The sequence below is a fragment of the Ostrea edulis genome, chromosome 5 (genome assembly GCF_947568905.1).
Source record: "Ostrea edulis chromosome 5, xbOstEdul1.1, whole genome shotgun sequence".
NCBI classification, from domain to species: Eukaryota; Metazoa; Mollusca; class Bivalvia; order Ostreida; family Ostreidae; genus Ostrea; species Ostrea edulis.
The window spans coordinates 39,631,961-39,649,419 of NC_079168.1; the positions used below are offsets into that span (position 1 = coordinate 39,631,961).

Below are 17,459 nucleotides of genomic sequence, written 5' to 3' on the forward strand. Positions count from 1 at the left end.
AACATGTATAAAATGTATATATGTATTTGACGTGATGTACATTTTCATATGCAGCTTTCTGTTTGTTACAGGGGAATTCAATTTATACTATTTGAATGAAATATAAACACGAACTTTTAACAAGGATTTACGCTGTTGTTGTAATTCTATCAACGCATCGTGAGTTACATATGAAATATGATTTTACCATCTAAAGAGTGATACAAACTCTGAATTGCTTTATACGTATTTTTAATGTTTAAATTGCGGAATGAAAAGGGTGTTTTATTTGCAAACATTTTCCCCCCGTTGTGATTTGATGCATTATATAAATTTTATATGCAATAAAACATGGCCACAAGACTCACTGCAGGGGCGTAGAGCTCTTCGTTAGGCACGTGCCTACACATTTTTTTTAAAACTTTGTTTGTCTGTCACCAACAAATAAAACCAACTCCGTTATGAAGATAAAATATAGGTATGAATGACAACAAATAAACATGAATAAAAAAAACACCAACCAGCTGCCCGGTATACACTACATGTATATGTACATAATGAAAAACATCCAACTAGGCAATCCAAATAATAAAAAGGAGTTGACTAATGCTACATTATGCACTAAATGAGAAACGTCCACAATAACCCAAACCCGAATTTGCCTCAAAAAGAGTGTCCTACCCTTCCTTTTTTAAACATGCACATACTATATATTTACATTAACTTCCAGTGCCCGTGGTGAAAAGTACCTAGCGCAGTGAGGTCAACTTTTTGTGATTGCGGGAAATGTTGCCGCCAGCGCCACCTACCGACAGCGCCCATTGCTAGTTATATAGTAATTCGAACATTGTTGCATTTACGTTAATCTTTAATTCTTGTTTTTAATCTCTCTGGTGTTTTCTTTCATTACAGTTAGCCGATTTTTATAAAATCTGTTACGAATATTGATTACACTTTAAACATTCATGTGCTGGTGTTAGTTTTTCAAATCAGGGCATTTTCGTCGTAGCCATGCACCGCGAGTTTGTAAACATCCATTCCTTCCAGACCCATATCATGAGATGACCTTCAAATCGGCAAGGTCGCACCTGGTTTCTTGTAATAGAATGTGTGTCAACCAGTGACAAGTTCAACATCATTTAGAAAATCATCCCTGTAGCGAATAGCACCATGACAATCTAATAATTGTCAGGTTTGAGTGGAGGTATTTTTCCAAGATGGCTTCGTCCCTTGTCTTGATATGATGTATCTTCGTAGTCTTTGGTGATCAAGTCTTCCAACAGTCTGTTAGAATTTCCATGGGCACGAATTGTGCTCCTTTGTTAGCTGGCCTGGTTTTATCTTCCTTGAAGCATAGTTTATTTAAAAGCTTCTACATGAGAAGGAAATATATCTCGCTGTGGCCTCCAACTCGACATTTAGATACATTGACGTTTTATCTATCAACAATAATCATTTTCATTCATATGTCGATTCGATTTATCTCTCTCAACTCGAGGTAAAAAAAAAAGAAAAAAAACAAAACAAAAAACAACCACAGAGTCCTCCAAATCTGTTTTGTATTTAGATATTTTATTGAAAATGGATATTATCAACAAACTACACTGTACACTCTGTAACAACTCAACTTAATGACAAACGGGATGATTTGTCAACTTCCCATATTTATGCAGCAATATTCCATTATCACCTGCATATGGTGTTTATAACTCTCAACTGACTCGATACACAAGAGCTTGTTCTGCGTATGATACATTTTTAAATCGAGGCGGTCTACTGACAAACACGTTAATGTTTCAGGGGTCTCGTTTAAAATTAGCATTTCACAAATTCTAAGGTCGATATAATGATCTAGTTTGCCAATACAACCTACCATTGAGTCAAATGCTGTCTAACGTGTTTCATACCGATTGTTAGGCCGTTCCTGGCACATACTTGACTGCGGATTACTCCGTTTACCTGATGAAGACTTAGATCTAATGGCGGGTGTGACCGGTCGACAGGGGATGCTTACTCCTAGGCACCTGATCCCACCTCTGGTATGTCCAAGGGTCCGTGTTTGCTCAACTCTATTTTGTATTCCTTATAGGAGTTGTGAGATTGATCACTGTTTATTATCTTCACCTTTCATACATGTATATGCGCGCATACTCTAACAAGAGCATCGTCAATATTATAATCAGATATTGCAGAACTTTAATGATGTGTACCCTACGAGAGGATTCCAAGTTGTGTGAAACCATATTTTTCGGGACAACATTTTGTGGTGTAATGTATTCGTCAAAGAAAGATTACGACGAAAAAAATCCACTGCGAATCTTTGCTGGCAGGAACAACAAGGGAGACACTACAATATTATTGCAGGAGTCGACTTCCATACTGCTCGATCCAGATAAAAATTTTCGAACGTTTGGAGTCGAGGCTGAGGACGAGTATGGAAAACTGGCAGCAAAACAAAAGCATGGAGATTATTACCTCTTTCGTCACTTCAAAATGACTCTTCACAGAAATAAGGTGTAGTTCTGAAGAAAAGAAAAAACTAAACATAAAGAACGAATGTAAAGTGAATACACAAATTCAGAATATAATGTAAGGATTAGTAGTTCGAAGTGCATTATTTTCACGCAAATTTCGAGATGGCTGAGTGATATTCCGATTGAGTATTATTGCGTAGTATTGTCACGATTTCATCTGAGGAAGAACTGGTACATAGGTACTTTGATATTTTCTTTTTTTGTAGGACATAAGAGGGAAGATTGATTGAATGTTTTTAACGTCCCTTCGAGAATATTTCACTCGTATTAAGACGTCACCAGCTGTATGTGAGGTACCACAATTTAGACATATGCTTAGCGCCCAGGGCCGTGGCAGTGAGGGTTCATTGTCGTGCCAACACCTGGCGCGACACGGGACCTCCGTTTTTAAGGTCATATCCGAAAGACCCGTGATTCTCACTTCTAAATCCTAAGATTTTAGCGAAGGAGCAATCACTACGTTTTTCAACAGCTTAGGTTTGACGCGGCCATGGCATAGGCGGGGCTCGAACTGAGGATCTCCCGGTTACGAGACGAACGCTCTACCACTGAGGTACCGCGGCAGGTAAGAGGGAAGACGTTCGAAGCAATTAGAATATTCGAGATGGCAATTGGTTGTTTGAAATCTAGACTGAATAGAAAAATATTAGAAACTGAGTTTTATGGCATTACGGTATTTGGTCTGAGGTCGCTAAGCAGTATATGAGGGAATCGGGACGTAGGGCGAGACAAGGAGAGAAAGGCATCGCATTTTTGTAGACCTTTTTTTTCATATTTTTGTTTATTTCTATTTCCTGCAGACTGGAATTGAAGACATTGCTATTAGCTGACGAACCAGAGGTAGCCTCTGTTTTTTGCAAAAAGATCTCCATTGAAGAAAACAACCCGAACGTCATTATAGAATTTAACCCTGGAAAGAAATTCAGGACTATAGATCCTGGAGGTATTATAACACACGCATTTTTATGCATCTGGAATACAAGGTGTGTGTGTTTTCGCGTGTCCAGCTGTCTGATTTCTGGCAATGACAAACACTTCAGCCTTGCTTATATTCTATATCATTTGAGTTATAAGACAAAATATATTACGTTGTAAGTGACTCTTGTGAAAACTATTTTTCAACGATCTGTGAACTTGATATTGTCCATCAGTCCAATGATCAAGAACTCTAAAATTGATTGATATGTTTTGAGCTATGATAGAGAGAACATTTATGCATTGATTGCATGGGTGTAATCCGCGACAAAGCCTTTCCAATGGTATACATTAAGAAATGCTAGCACTGGCTTTAGTTTTACCAATGGCATTCATGTTTCGCAAACTCGTATGGTTATTTTTTCGTTATATTTTCAGAGCGATTTCCTCTCATATCCTCTAAATTCAGATGAATCTAAGCATCTAAAACAGATTGGCAGAGTGAGAAGTTATGATGCATTATCATGTACATATGCTAACTCATTACCTTCCTCACTGGAGGATACTATACAGAGTTGTAGTGCTTTACGGTGAGTCTTCAGATTATGCACTTCCTCTCCTTTGTGATTAGTAGAAAAATGCATGTGAAAACTTTCATTCATTTCATTGGTTGAAATGCCTTTAAACGCAAGGGAGATAATTTGCTGGTGATCAAATTTACAATTTTCACAATCTTAAAAAGGGAGAAAAAGAGAGAGAATGGATCAAAAGAAATTTGCAATTAATGAAATTAACACTTCAATTTTATTTATAGCAACTGTTAAAAAGTTCTTATAATTCAATAATTAACCGAAATGTTCTTTTTGCAGGTAAACTTTATAATTTTGTATGATGTGGTGCATTCTTTTATATGGTCATCAAAACGCTACCGCAGATACCTGCATGGATGTGGCATTTCTACAAAATTATTTTTCCAACTATATTTAAGTAACATGCAGACTGTTTTGCCTACATGTTATTGTGATTTCTCAGTGTTTTACAACCCTTCTAACTTCAAAGTCGGAAAATGGTAAAACTTAAGGACAAATTGCTTTGAAATAATTTCTAGCTACCTGTTATCCAATTAAGTAAAATTAGTTTATCTTTAAAGTAATTTTGGTGCAAATAATTTTTGTAAAAATTTCGCAATTTTAAGGTGTATGCATTTAGTTAATTTGTTTTTTACAGTGTAAAAATAAGTATTATTTATTAAACGTACTCTTTTCCTGAAGTTGAGGCATTGATGCTGCAAAAAAAGATGCTTCTGATTTTCAATACAAACATCCTGCCCACTTCATGGTCACACTTATAAGAAAATACAGTAGTTTCCAGAATTTAAAAACATCTGTGAGATTTACCATATTTTAGAAAATTTAAATCATGAAAGGTGAAGATAACGAACGATGATCAATCTCATAAATCCCATAAGCAATACAAAAGTAGATATATACGGACCCCTGGACGCACCAGAGGTGGGATCAGATGCCTAGGAGGAGTAAACATCCCCTGTCGATGTGTTCCATTGATTGATTAAATATTTTGTTACGTCCCTCTCGAGAATATTTCACTCATATGGAGACGTCACCATTGCCGGTGAAGGGCTGCAAAATTTAGGCCTATGTTTGGCGCTTACGGCCTATGCATAGTGAGGGATCTTTATCGTGCCACACCTGCTGTGACACGAGACCTCGGTGTTTGCGGTCTCATCCGAAGGACCGCTCCATTCAGTCGCTTCCTATGACAAGCAAGGGGTACTGAGGACCTATTCTAACTCGGATCCTCACGGGACTGTGTTCTGTTGAAGAAATGGAATGAATTCACCCGGCGTATGATAGAGTCTACTGTTTAAGACTACAACTTTGTTTAAAAAAACTATCCTTGTTTGTGTTAATTCTTTTAAAACCTTTTTTCCTATAGGTGGCACAGTTGATATATCCATACAGGAAGTTTTGTCGGACGGAAGTCTGAAACACTTTCACGCGCCTAGTGGCGGGGATTTGGGAGGAGTAGGGATAGATTTTGCTTTCTTTTCTCTTTTGGAAAAAAAACTATTTGGAAAGGAAATATCCGATGAGTTCAAGAAAACTCGCATGTTCAACAGGTTGAAACTCCTAAATCATTTTGAACAGAAGAGAAAAATGAAACTGGGAACCAGTATTCTAACCGAATTACCTAGCCAACTCATAGACTTCTTTATGGTAAAAACCCAAGAGTCACCAGAGAAAGCAATCGGCCAAACCGACTGGGCAGCTGATAAAATAGCTTATCAAAAGAATGCAAATACCATAGAACTGACTGAATCGGTAATTGCGGAGTGTTTTTGAAAGCAACATAAAATCAATTATAACTTATATTTCCGGAGCACTCTATCTTTCAAACATTAAGGGCTTAAAAACAATACTTCTTGTTGGTGGATTTGCTGAGTCTGATGTCGTAAATGCATATGCTAATTAAAAGAGGCTATCCGTGACGAAATTGTAGATAGTCCAAACGAGGTTGGATGTGCTGTTCTTAAAGGCGCCGTAATTTTTGGACACAATCCCAGAATTATTTCTGCCTAAGTGAGTCACTATACTTATGGGTTTCACACAAGGAGACCTTTAGACGCTATAATTGACGACAAAACGAGGATAATTGTTCAATTATCTCCCTCACACATAGCTCTTATCCTTAGACGAATTTGACTCCACTTTTTTGGCACTCTGTTTTTCCCAAAATAGCTCTAAAACTTCATTGTTATTTCGGATTTCAAATATTTCGGTTGAGCATCACTGAAGAGACATTATTTGTCGAAATGCGCATCTGGTGCATCAAAATTGGTACCGTATAAGTTTAACACTCACAGAAGATAAGACAACAGTTGTCAACAATAAACACATAGAGAAAGGAGAAATTGTGTACATTGTGAAGAAGATGAAATTGTATCACTTTACTGTGATAGATGAGAACAATCATGTTCTGGAGAGTCTATTGATCGTCCGAGAACCTCCCCTCCCCCATACCTTTATTGTGATCTGTATGACTGCATCTCGAAGTTGAATATCCAGGTAGAAGGACTAAAATTCGGAGCCGAGAGAAAGCTGGAAGTGGGCATGATCTGCCGAGGAACCAAACTGGAAGCTGTAGCCATTGATAATAAGAATGGAGAATCAGTTTGCGCATCGTTTAATTTCTTGAAAAGATAATCCATCTACAAGCTGGATAGCTAGATCTCGTGAAAGAACATTAGTTGTTGAAAAAAGTTTCTCGTTGACAATATGATATGCCAGCTTTCACTTTAGTTGTCAAATGTTAAAGAACCTGCAATAGATCGTATCTCAACGTATCCAAAAGATGCAGAAAGAAACCATCCTTAAGAATTTCAGTTCATTTTATAATTGTAAAGATTCTTGCAATTTGTATTGTGCTATTGTTATATACTTATTTCTGTAGAAATGAAATACATGAATAACTTTATTCGATCCGCGTCCATTGTCATCATGAAGTGACCTCATTAGATAATGAAGAACAACTACATCGTCTGTCTTCAACATTGAAATGGATGAAAAACCACCTTGCATGTTATGTATAAACGTTAATATTTATTTACCTCTTTGCTGTTGTGTTTGTGGGTATGAATTGTCACACATCATCGATTATATTTACCTGCATTTAAATTTCCAATAATAAAACTCAGATTGGCGGTCTTATATTAAATTCAATAGAAGGGGGCAATTTGAGATCGAATACAAAACCTGCTTGTGGTGTACGAGATTTAAGTTATGAATAAAAGTACACAAAGACGGAAAATGAAGCTACCCCAATTTAGAATTTTAAAATTCAGAATTTATTGATCGCAAATAAAAAACAACAACCACACAACAGAGACAGCACTAGTCTTTCAATGTACAGGAAAGTCGACGGAGGATCATAAACAAGGTATACTTAGAAAATATGCAGTCAATGTAGGTTATCCTTACTAAAGGAAAAGATGATAATCTTACTACGTTGTTTTCTAGAAGTTTCCGTTTTCTAAAATATTTGTTCATGCAGTGTTTTGAAATGTTATTTTTTAATGTAGTGATTTTATAACGTATCTCTTATTTCCTTTTTTCACAGCGGTTCACTATGACTGTCTTACGCGAGGACTACAAATTTTCCGCCGCCATAGACTTTGGGACCACTTACTGCGGTGTAATGTATTCGTCGAAGACGGACTTCGATGACAAGAACCCCTTGTGTATCTTTGCCGATCAAAACAACAAAGGAGACACGTCGACTTCCCTCCAAGAGCCAACCACCGTTCTCATCAACCCACAGAGAAAACTCCAGTCGTTCGGATTAGAGGCTGAAAAAGAGTATGGACAACTGGCAGCAAAAAAGGAGCATGAAGATTATTACTACTATCGTCGCTTCAAAATGACTCTACACAGACATGTGGTATACAATTGATAAATTTATTTAATTTTGTAATAACATTATGGGTTATAAATTTTATTGATTTACATTACATGTAGGCCGTTTCGGAGACTGTCATGACGTCACGGTGACCTTATTCGTAGCTACATAGGAAAACGATCGGCTGTATATTTCTGAGACGTAGTAGAATAGAAATAAAGTTTTTGTTTTCGTGTATAGACTATAGCGTCGCAAGCGTCATAGCCGCGGCTATATGATTTTAAAAGTCCTTGACTTCATGAATACCGGTAAACTGGTGTCAACTTCCATTATTTTTTGGGAGGATATATAGAAAATTATTCGGAGGCCATTGCGTGCTCGAATCCGAATAATCCGAGGATTGCCCATTGAGAAAAAACTGGACACTTTAGTCAATCAAAATTAACCTGGCTTATATATTTGCTTGTTTGGTTTTATATGAGGTAGGGTAGGTACTACCGATGCGGATTTCATTTAATAAATACTTACAATGTATAAACTTTACTTGCTTCTGTAAACATGGATCTGTACATAGCCGTATCATTTGTAAACAAATACTGCACGTTTTAGCTGTGCCAGCCATTAAAGTATCGGAAATATGTTATCGTGACTGTACATGTAATTGGTCAAAAAATGAATGTGTTATTTAAATGTCATAGGAGACGGTTTTTGACAGTACCTTAATTTTCTCATCATAATTATTAACTTTGTTTCATAAACTCCTCATAAAATACTTTTTAAAGATTAATAACGATAGTAACTCTAAGAAATCGAAATGCAAAGGTACTCGGACTAGAAAATCGTTACCCGATGATCGTTCCTGATTCCCTGAATTTGTGACGTCATAAGAGACTTGCGAATCAAAACAAAAGCACACCCAAAGACGATTTATTCGCAACTGGAGGAGTTTTTGAATGGGAAACCATAGTTTGTTATACAAGGATATCACTTTGAACTCATAATTAATGTAAATGCCAGCCACATCGACTATATTTCATCGGAGGACGAACAAGAAAATCTATCAAGTCAAGATTCTATTTATTCCGAATCGGCTGAAATAATTCTGACTGTTTAATGATAAATGTATGATAATTTTCAGAATGCATTCTCTGATGACAATAAGAGAAGTATAGATAGTTATTACATGCAATATTTCTAACCCCATGCAGACACGCAGCATTGTTGTTTTTTTCCCGGGGAGGTGGTTCAAGTTGAAGGACAAAAAAGGTAGGCACCCCAGCAACCCCCTTTGGTTCTACGTGCCTAACCCCCTCCCTGGTTAACTCGGATATATTTTATAGCCAGATCAGAAATCGCTAGTGCCGTATTTTGAATTTATTTTCATTAGATTTTTACATGTATCGTATGCAGCTATTTTTGTTTAACAGGTGAATATAATAATAAATATAAATGGATACTTAACATATTTGTGACATTAGGACCTATATGAAGAATAATTTACTATCACTTTACTTAACATTTAACGTAATTAAAAAAAAACAAAATGTCCCCAATAAGGAAACCCACCTGCAAATTTGTGCTTCATTACAAGAAAAGCACCTTCAACTCTTGCATGACCGTACAATTGGTTTATTTCACTTAATTAATATGCATGTACATACATGTATGTATAAACTTGTAATTTCAATATCACTCCACCCTTTTCTTTGGACATTATTTTTCAAACAGAAAGGGGGGGGGGTTCTGATAATTTGCAACTTTCAACATACACATCATACACATGTATCATCATAAAGTTTGATCTATGCATCTTTAATTTATTTAATTATATATTTATATTATACAAAACATTCTGATTAGAAGAGCTTTGATTTTCAGGAACTCGCCGAATACACTATGTTGGAGGACATTAGAGGAAAGAAATTCCGAGCGATTGAAATTTTCGAAATGGCAATAAGGTGTCTCAAATCACGACTCCTTGCAAATATAAAAAAGCGTGGCTATTTTAGGGTCGACGAATCCGAGATTCGATGGGTGATTACTGTTCCCGCCATTTGGTCAGATGCCGCCAAACAGTACATGAGAGAGGCAGCATGCATGGTTAGTCAATTCAATTTATTTCGCTCAAACCATGTTGAACGGTACATGAGGTACAATAAATATAATGCAATGTACAGTGTACATGCAAGAAAAATCGTCAGAGGTTCATATATGGAATAATACAGCTTTCTTAGATACCAGAGGGAAACATGAAATACAATGTATGTATAAATAAACGTAATAGCATTACGTTTAAGGGGTAGCGGAAGAACAATTACGAAGAACAACAAACAATCTCAAAAATATGAGAAATAAAAACACAGAGATTTCTTAATATTTTCATATCTTGAGTTGACAATAGATTAGAAAACTTCAGAACATTTGGTCTTTCATAAAAAAAAATTGTCTATGTATTTTTTCCTTAATTGTGAAAAGGTTTGACACTGTAAAATAAAATGGAACTCATCTCCTATTTCTCCTTTATTACAAAATGTACATAGTCTTTCATTCAGGGGAATACCATGCCATCTTCCTGTCTCTATGGGTAATCGGTGATTTGAAGTGCGAAATTTCATAAATAGTTTTCTTAATTTTACAGGCAGAGTAAGTACATATTTCTCTAAACCAAAACAGTGTTTGATGAGTTTATAAACCTGGCCCTTAGAAGAGTCATCAATATCAGAAGAATATTGGAAAGTCCACAAATGTTTAAAATTTAGTAATGTACATACATATGACTTAATTGTTTTCTGATTAAGATTTGCGATTTACCACCTCCATATTTAAGCAGTGTCGTTGGGATTGTTTGCACAAGCGTGAATCCATACCATACCGTTCCTAAAGTACATAAAAGCCCCTTACTAACAGGGATCCACAGCTGGATCCAGTAAGTGCTCTACCAAGCCCTTATATTTGCTCCTCACGAAAATATCAACAGCTGTGGAGAAACTAAATCAAATGTGGATTCTAAAAAAAATCGGAAGAACTTTTAGTAAATTTGAAATCGCAAAACTTTTCTCAAATTAACAACATTAAAACGCATGACTTTTCAACACTTTACACGACCATCCTCACGATAAATTAAAGACTAGACTTTTGACATCATAGACATCTTCAACAAATATGGAAAACGGAAAAATTCATATCTAGTGATCAGTCATCCAAAAAAAAAAATTATTTTCTAAAACACCACTCTGATTCTACGCATAAGTACTCTGATGTTGAAATAAAAAATATGCTAGAGTTCCTCATTCACAATATCTTCGTGGTCTTTGGTGATCAGGTCTTCCAACAATCTGTTGGAATTCCCATGGACACGAATTATGCTCCTTTGTCAGCTGACCTGTTTTTTTTTTTAAATTCATTATGATGCAGAAATTATCCAAAAACTTCAACGTCAGAAGAAAAAATCTGTTGCCGTGGCCTTCAATTCGACATTTAGATATATCGACGACGTTTTATCTATTAACAATGATAACTTTCATTCATATGTCGATTCGATATATCCCGTTGATCTCAAAATAAAAGACACCACAGAGTCGTCCACTTCTGCTTCATACTTAGATATTTTATTGAAAGTAGATATCAACGGCAAACTAACAATTCAATTTTCTGACAAACGGAATGATTTCAGCTTCTCCATCGTAAACTTCCCATATTTATTTAGCAATATTTATATTACAAATCGCATTTTCCTCTATGAACCAACCAATTTCAGCACGCGCCACAATCCGTTCAAATCGCATTTTCCTCTATGAACCAACCAATTTCAGCACGCGCCACAATCCGTTCACATTGACTATGAACGGATTATAGCTTAAAGCACGCGACTGAGAGAGCGTAATGGTTGAAAAAAAAAACCAAAACATCTGTTACAAAGATCTCGCAAGTCACACCTTTGGATTAAGATTGTAAACTTACGTGGATTATCATCCCAATCTTGCGGTCTCCTACCTCCAAAATACAGTACACCTTTGCAATGTTGATAAAAGGCAGGGTGAGACCAAATGTGACGTCATGTCTATGTGTTGACGTACGTCACAATAACTACTGTGACAGAGGCTAGGAGTTCGTTTTATGCAACAAAATAGAAGCAATGTAAACAAACGATGTTTTAGTAAATGAATATAAATATAAGAAATGAACATCACTTTTGAGCTGTTCATGGTCAATATGAACGGATTTGGATTTGAGGCAAATTCTCTGTGAATCGCTAGCGCGATTCACAGAATTTGCTTCAAATCCAAATCCGTTCATACTGACCATGAACAACTCAAAAGTGATGTTCATTTCTTAAATATTCCATTATCACCTGCATATGGTGTTTATATCTCTCAACTGATTCGATACGCAAGAGCTTGTTCTGCGTATGGTCAGTTTTCAAATCGAGGCAAGCTACTGACAAATAGGTTGATGGTGCAGGAGTTTCAACAGTCTCGTTTAAAATCAGCATTTCGCGAATTCTTTGGTCGATATAACGATCTAATTTGTCAATACAACCTATCATTGGGACAAATGCTGTCTGGCGTGTTTCATACCGATTATTAGACCGTTCTTATCACAGTGATTTTGACTATGGATAACTCCGTTTACCTAATCAAGATAGAGGGCTCACGGCGGGTGTGACCGGTCGACAGGGGATGCTTACTCATATACTATCTATTTTGTATTGCTTATAGGAGTTATGAAATTGATCACTGTTCATTATCTTCACCTTTGACAAGTCTCTTTGTTTGATTCCTCACCCATGGCTTATAGCTTTTGTTTTACGTTACAGGCGGGAATTAAAGACAACCAACTATTGTTGGCTTATGAACCAGAGGTTGCATCAATATTTTGCAAAGAAATTTCTGTTGATGCCAAGAAAAACAGTTTTATCAATGCTCTTAATCCCGGACAAAAATTCATGGTGCTTGATCTAGGCGGTATGTAATCTTACATATAAATAATTGATATACAGCTTAAGGTAGCTCACTACATCAAGGCTTATACTCTATGAAACACCACGTCACAAAAAGACGATTTAAATGTTTGTATCGATCGAATAGTTTGCCTACTATCATAGTTCAGTGGTTAAAGCATCGGTCTGATGAACCACAGATCCCAAGTTCAAATCCGTCAGTCTTTTGTTCACATGTACTGATTTTGTTTTTGAAAATCATGTTTTAAAAATCCAAAATTGCATATTTTCCGCCATTTTGACATATCTATTCATTATATATCATCATATCTTTCATAATCAAATCATTTCATGTTGATTTGAGAAGCTCCTTCATGATGTAGTGAGCCACCTTAAGTGGCAATTAAATGAACTAACGAACTTTCAATTTAAGATATTTGTTACTTAGAATTTGATTTTAATAATTATTATTAGGCGGAACAGTTGACGTCACACTACAGCAAGTTATGGAAAACGGAAGTCTGAAACAGCTTAAGGCACCTAGTGGAGGTGAGTGGGGTGGAGTAGGAATAGACGATGCTTTTTACTCATTGATGGCAAAATTAATCGGCAAAGACATCTTTGAAAAATTTAAAAAACGACACATGTTTGAATGGATTGAATTTCAACAAAATTTTGAGCAAAAGAAAAGAGCAATATCTTTGGGTGGAGATATGATGATGCCACTACCACATAATTTAATTGAAATATATAAAGAGGAATCTAAAGGCTCTCTGGAAGATATTACGAAGCAAACAACCTGGGAAAACAAAATAATCTTTCACGACGGCACTAATATGGAGATAAAAGCAACCATTCTGAATGATTTCTTCAAACGTTCCATTGATTCAATCATTGATCACGTGACAGAAATCTTCCAGAGCCCAAATGCCAGTGGTGTCAACACAATTTTGCTTGTCGGAGGCTTTGCTGAGTCGGAAATTGTACATTTCAAAATCAAAGAAGCTTTTAAAAACAAAGATGTGATTGTCCCAAACGAAGCTGGAAGTGCCGTCTTAAAGGGTGCTGTGATATATGGTCATAATCCGATGGCAATATCAGCCAGAGTGAGTCCATACACATATGGCTTACACACCCGACGTCCATTTAATTCCAAAGAAGACGAGGAGAGAAAGAAGACAACGACAAAAGAGGGCAAAGATGTGGTTACCAATGCTTTTGATAAACATATTGAAATTGGGGAAACGGTCTACATTGCCAAGGAATTGAAAATGCATAACTTTTATGTGATTGATACGAAGAACCCAGAAGTGTATTGGAATGTATATCGGTCAACTGAGAAGAACCCTCGATACTGCGACGAAAACTGTGAACGCATTGGAAAATTAACCATTCACTTGCAAGGATCTGGATCTGGTAAAAGGAAAGAATTGGGGGTGCGCATGATCTGTCGGGGAACGGAACTGCAAGCTGAAGCCACCGATACAGATAACAAGACATCTTACCGCGCGTCGTTCGATTTTTTGAAAAGATAAAATAATTTTCTGATCTACCCTGAATACGTAAGCAAGTGCATGTATTGATAATGTCGAAATCATGCTAGCATTCCCCGTACCAAATCTTTAAATGTAATTACTTAACTGTGATTGGTATGCCTTCTGTCATCTATGTGGATATTTAAATTTGCGATTTGACGAGTACAATACTGATATAATACTAGTATTTAGAAAGTTTTGAGAATTACACGTGCAATGAACAATTTTGTGCTCCAGCGATCTAATATTATGGGTGGGGTTATCGTATTTGATCTTTCTGTCTCTTCAACAACTACATTAATTTTGACTAATTGTTTTTAATCATAAGACATAGAGGATGCGACTTGTACCATGTGTACATGTAAGTATAATTAGAAGCCTCGCTAGTTCTCTGGGGTAAAAGGGTATATAGGGTGTAGTCTCTGTTACTAAAATACAAAATTTGGTTTTTCAGCAATAGCTTGGAAGATATTTGACTTGGACGTTTATACAATGCACCATAGGTTGATTTAATGAAAAGATTATTTGGAATTGCTTTAGGCATGACGAGGTCGCAGGACGTGACTTCTGTTACTACAAATATGATGTTCATGTTCCAGCTTTCTGGAGTAACAGGTTTGAAAGGTGTGGGCGCTATTACTAAAATGTGTGTTTAGTTTCTCAGTAATAACTATATAAGGGTTTTGGACTTTTATGTTCATATTTACACCATGGTGTGATGAAAAATTTGCATGGGATCCTTTCTGAGATAAAAGGGCGTGATCTTGTTACTAAATATAAATATTGAAAAGCTCGGATTAGAACTTTGTGTTGAATTGTTTGCTACACACAAATGTGCTATATTATACATTGTTATAGATTAGACACTTTATATCATTGAATTTATTCGACACATTTTCTCGTATATGTACACAAGTGTATACTCAATATTTTCCTTTTTGTAAAATATTATGGTAGTAGGAGACTAACTAATAACGGATGTATATATATGAGAGTTCTTAATTGTGTATTCTTTGTGGAATTAATCATCTTCAAATTGTGTTTTCATGAAAAGGTGAAGATAACAAACAGTGATCAACCCCATAACTCCTATAAGAAATACAAAATAGATAAGTTAGGCAAACACAACCCTGGATATATCAGAGGTTGGATCAGGTGTCTAGGAGGCGTAAGCATCCTCTATCGACCGATCACACCCTCATGTCTTCATCAGGTAAACGGAGTAATCCGTAGTGAAATCGACAGGAGATGCTTACTAGGGCTGTGCGGTGCACCGAAATTTTCGGTGCACCGCGATTCATACCATTCGATTCGATGCACCGATTACAAATTCCGGATTTCGGTTCGGTTCGGTTTAGATTTTACTTACACCAAATCAACAAATATGGCGTCCGAGTGATGTTGAAAACATGTGGTTTTTTATGCAACGGAGATTTAAATCACTACTGTGTTAAGAGTTAGCATTTTCACCACTCAGATACCAACAGAATATGGTCCGTAAGATCATTGCAGTTTATCTTTACATGACATATAGAATTTCTGTCAGTGGTGGAGTGAAATCAACATCGTAGGTAATGACACAGATTTGACAGTTAACATGAGAGAAGTAAATCAATAAAGGAGAGATTTTCAAAGACTCTCAATTGATAGAATTGTTGATTTTTTTCAAATCAATGAAAACGATATCATATAGATTTTAGATTCACTATAGATTTGTTTAATAATCCAAAACTTATGCAGAACATTAATATAACAAATTTTGATAGACTGTCAGTGTTTTCTTTTTTCTATCAAAGTTATAAAATGCCATAATGAATAGATATGATGTTTACAAATGACAACATATAGTTATACGCAGTATTAAGTCTTCCCCGGAAGACATGTGTCGCCTGCTAGTTCATTCTATATGTAATATATCACGTATAATGTTGAAAAAGTAAATTATTGAAATGGTTTTTGTCACTAAACAGGAAGTTGATAAGCGACAGATTCGAAAATGTCTTACACAATACAGTTGGCCACAGTGATGCTCTGTGCCAAATATCAGGGAGTTGCCCCATGTGGTTCTTGAGAAAATTGTGGCAGAAATTTTTTGTGACGACGACGCCGCCAGACGACGACGCAGGACGACGCAAGACGACGGATAGTGATCCCTATATGTCGCCACTGCATAACGCAGGCGACACAATAACTTGAATTAAATCAAATGAAATATGCTACTCATTTAAATTGTTAATTTTTGTGGTGTCATTAGATAAATTGGACCTAACATGAACCGAATCGAAAATAACCGAACCGTGCTGTTCTGAATCGAAACCGAACCGAATCGAGCAAACCCTGAATCGTCCCAGCCCTAATGCTTACTCCTTCTAGGTACCTGATCCCACCTTTGGTATGTTCAGAGGTCCGTGTTTGCCCAACTCTAGATCTTTATTTTGAATTCATTGTGGGAGTTATGAGATTGTATTGATCACTGTTTGTTATCTTCATCTTTCATGCAACAATGAAATCTCTTGCAACTGCAAATTTTAACACACCTCCTTCCACCATAGTAGAGGAAGGCGGAAGACGTCCATGGAAGTAGATTCTTCGATCGGAAAGATGACAAAATACAGGTTCCCCGTTATTTTTGAAGTCTGATTATCTTGGAATTCATTATAAAATTTGCTGACTAAAGATGTACAGGTACGTAGTGTCATTTTTGAGTAGGGGAAAAGACGACAAAAAGCCAAGAGAAAAGACGACAAATTATGTCGCTAATTTGCGGGTTTTGTTTGTCATCATTTTGCCTGTATTTTGTCGTCTGTTCGACTTTTCGTTATTTCGGAGTGAAAAGTGGCTAATTATGGTTTTGTCGTCTTTTCGCCTCAAAATAATGAAAAAACGACGAATTGTAAAATGACCACCATACACTACACCTTGAACATTACGTGACTGGGCGGAGCTTTGGATTTCTATCATTCAGACGATTGAACTCGGTTGGTCCATAGGCACCTGAAGTATGGATATTACTACCCCCCCCCCCCCCCCGCCCCTTTTTTGATAAAATTTGTTTTGGTGGCAATGCTTTCTCTGGAATGTGTGAATTCCCAGTCTATCTCATCCCTCTTTCGATTCATGTAATCGTTTCACGCTTTTTGT

At 36.4% G+C, this 17,459-nt stretch overlaps 1 protein-coding gene across 1 annotated transcript; it reads left to right on the forward strand.

The window, feature by feature from the left end:
• The first annotated feature begins 7,243 nt into the window (after nt 1–7,243).
• Nucleotides 7,244–15,307, forward strand: LOC125651492 (heat shock 70 kDa protein 12A-like). The gene is made up of 5 exons (XM_048880114.2): nt 7,244–7,385; nt 7,566–7,886; nt 9,723–9,944; nt 12,661–12,808; nt 13,258–15,307. The coding sequence occupies exons 2-5, from the start codon at nt 7,575–7,577 to the stop codon at nt 14,316–14,318; spliced, it is 1,743 nt and encodes a 580-aa protein (XP_048736071.1). The 5' UTR covers nt 7,244–7,385; nt 7,566–7,574; the 3' UTR covers nt 14,319–15,307.
• Nucleotides 15,308–17,459: the final 2,152 nt, after the last annotated feature.

Coding starts and splice junctions, on each gene's coding strand:
- LOC125651492 (XM_048880114.2), top strand. CDS start 7,575: ATGACTGTCTTACGCGAGGACTACAAATTTTCCGCCGCCATAGACTTT. Junction 7,887..9,722: donor TGACTCTACACAGACATGTG/GTATACAATTGA, acceptor TTTGATTTTCAG/GAACTCGCCGAATACACTAT. Junction 9,945..12,660: donor TGAGAGAGGCAGCATGCATG/GTTAGTCAATTC, acceptor TTTACGTTACAG/GCGGGAATTAAAGACAACCA.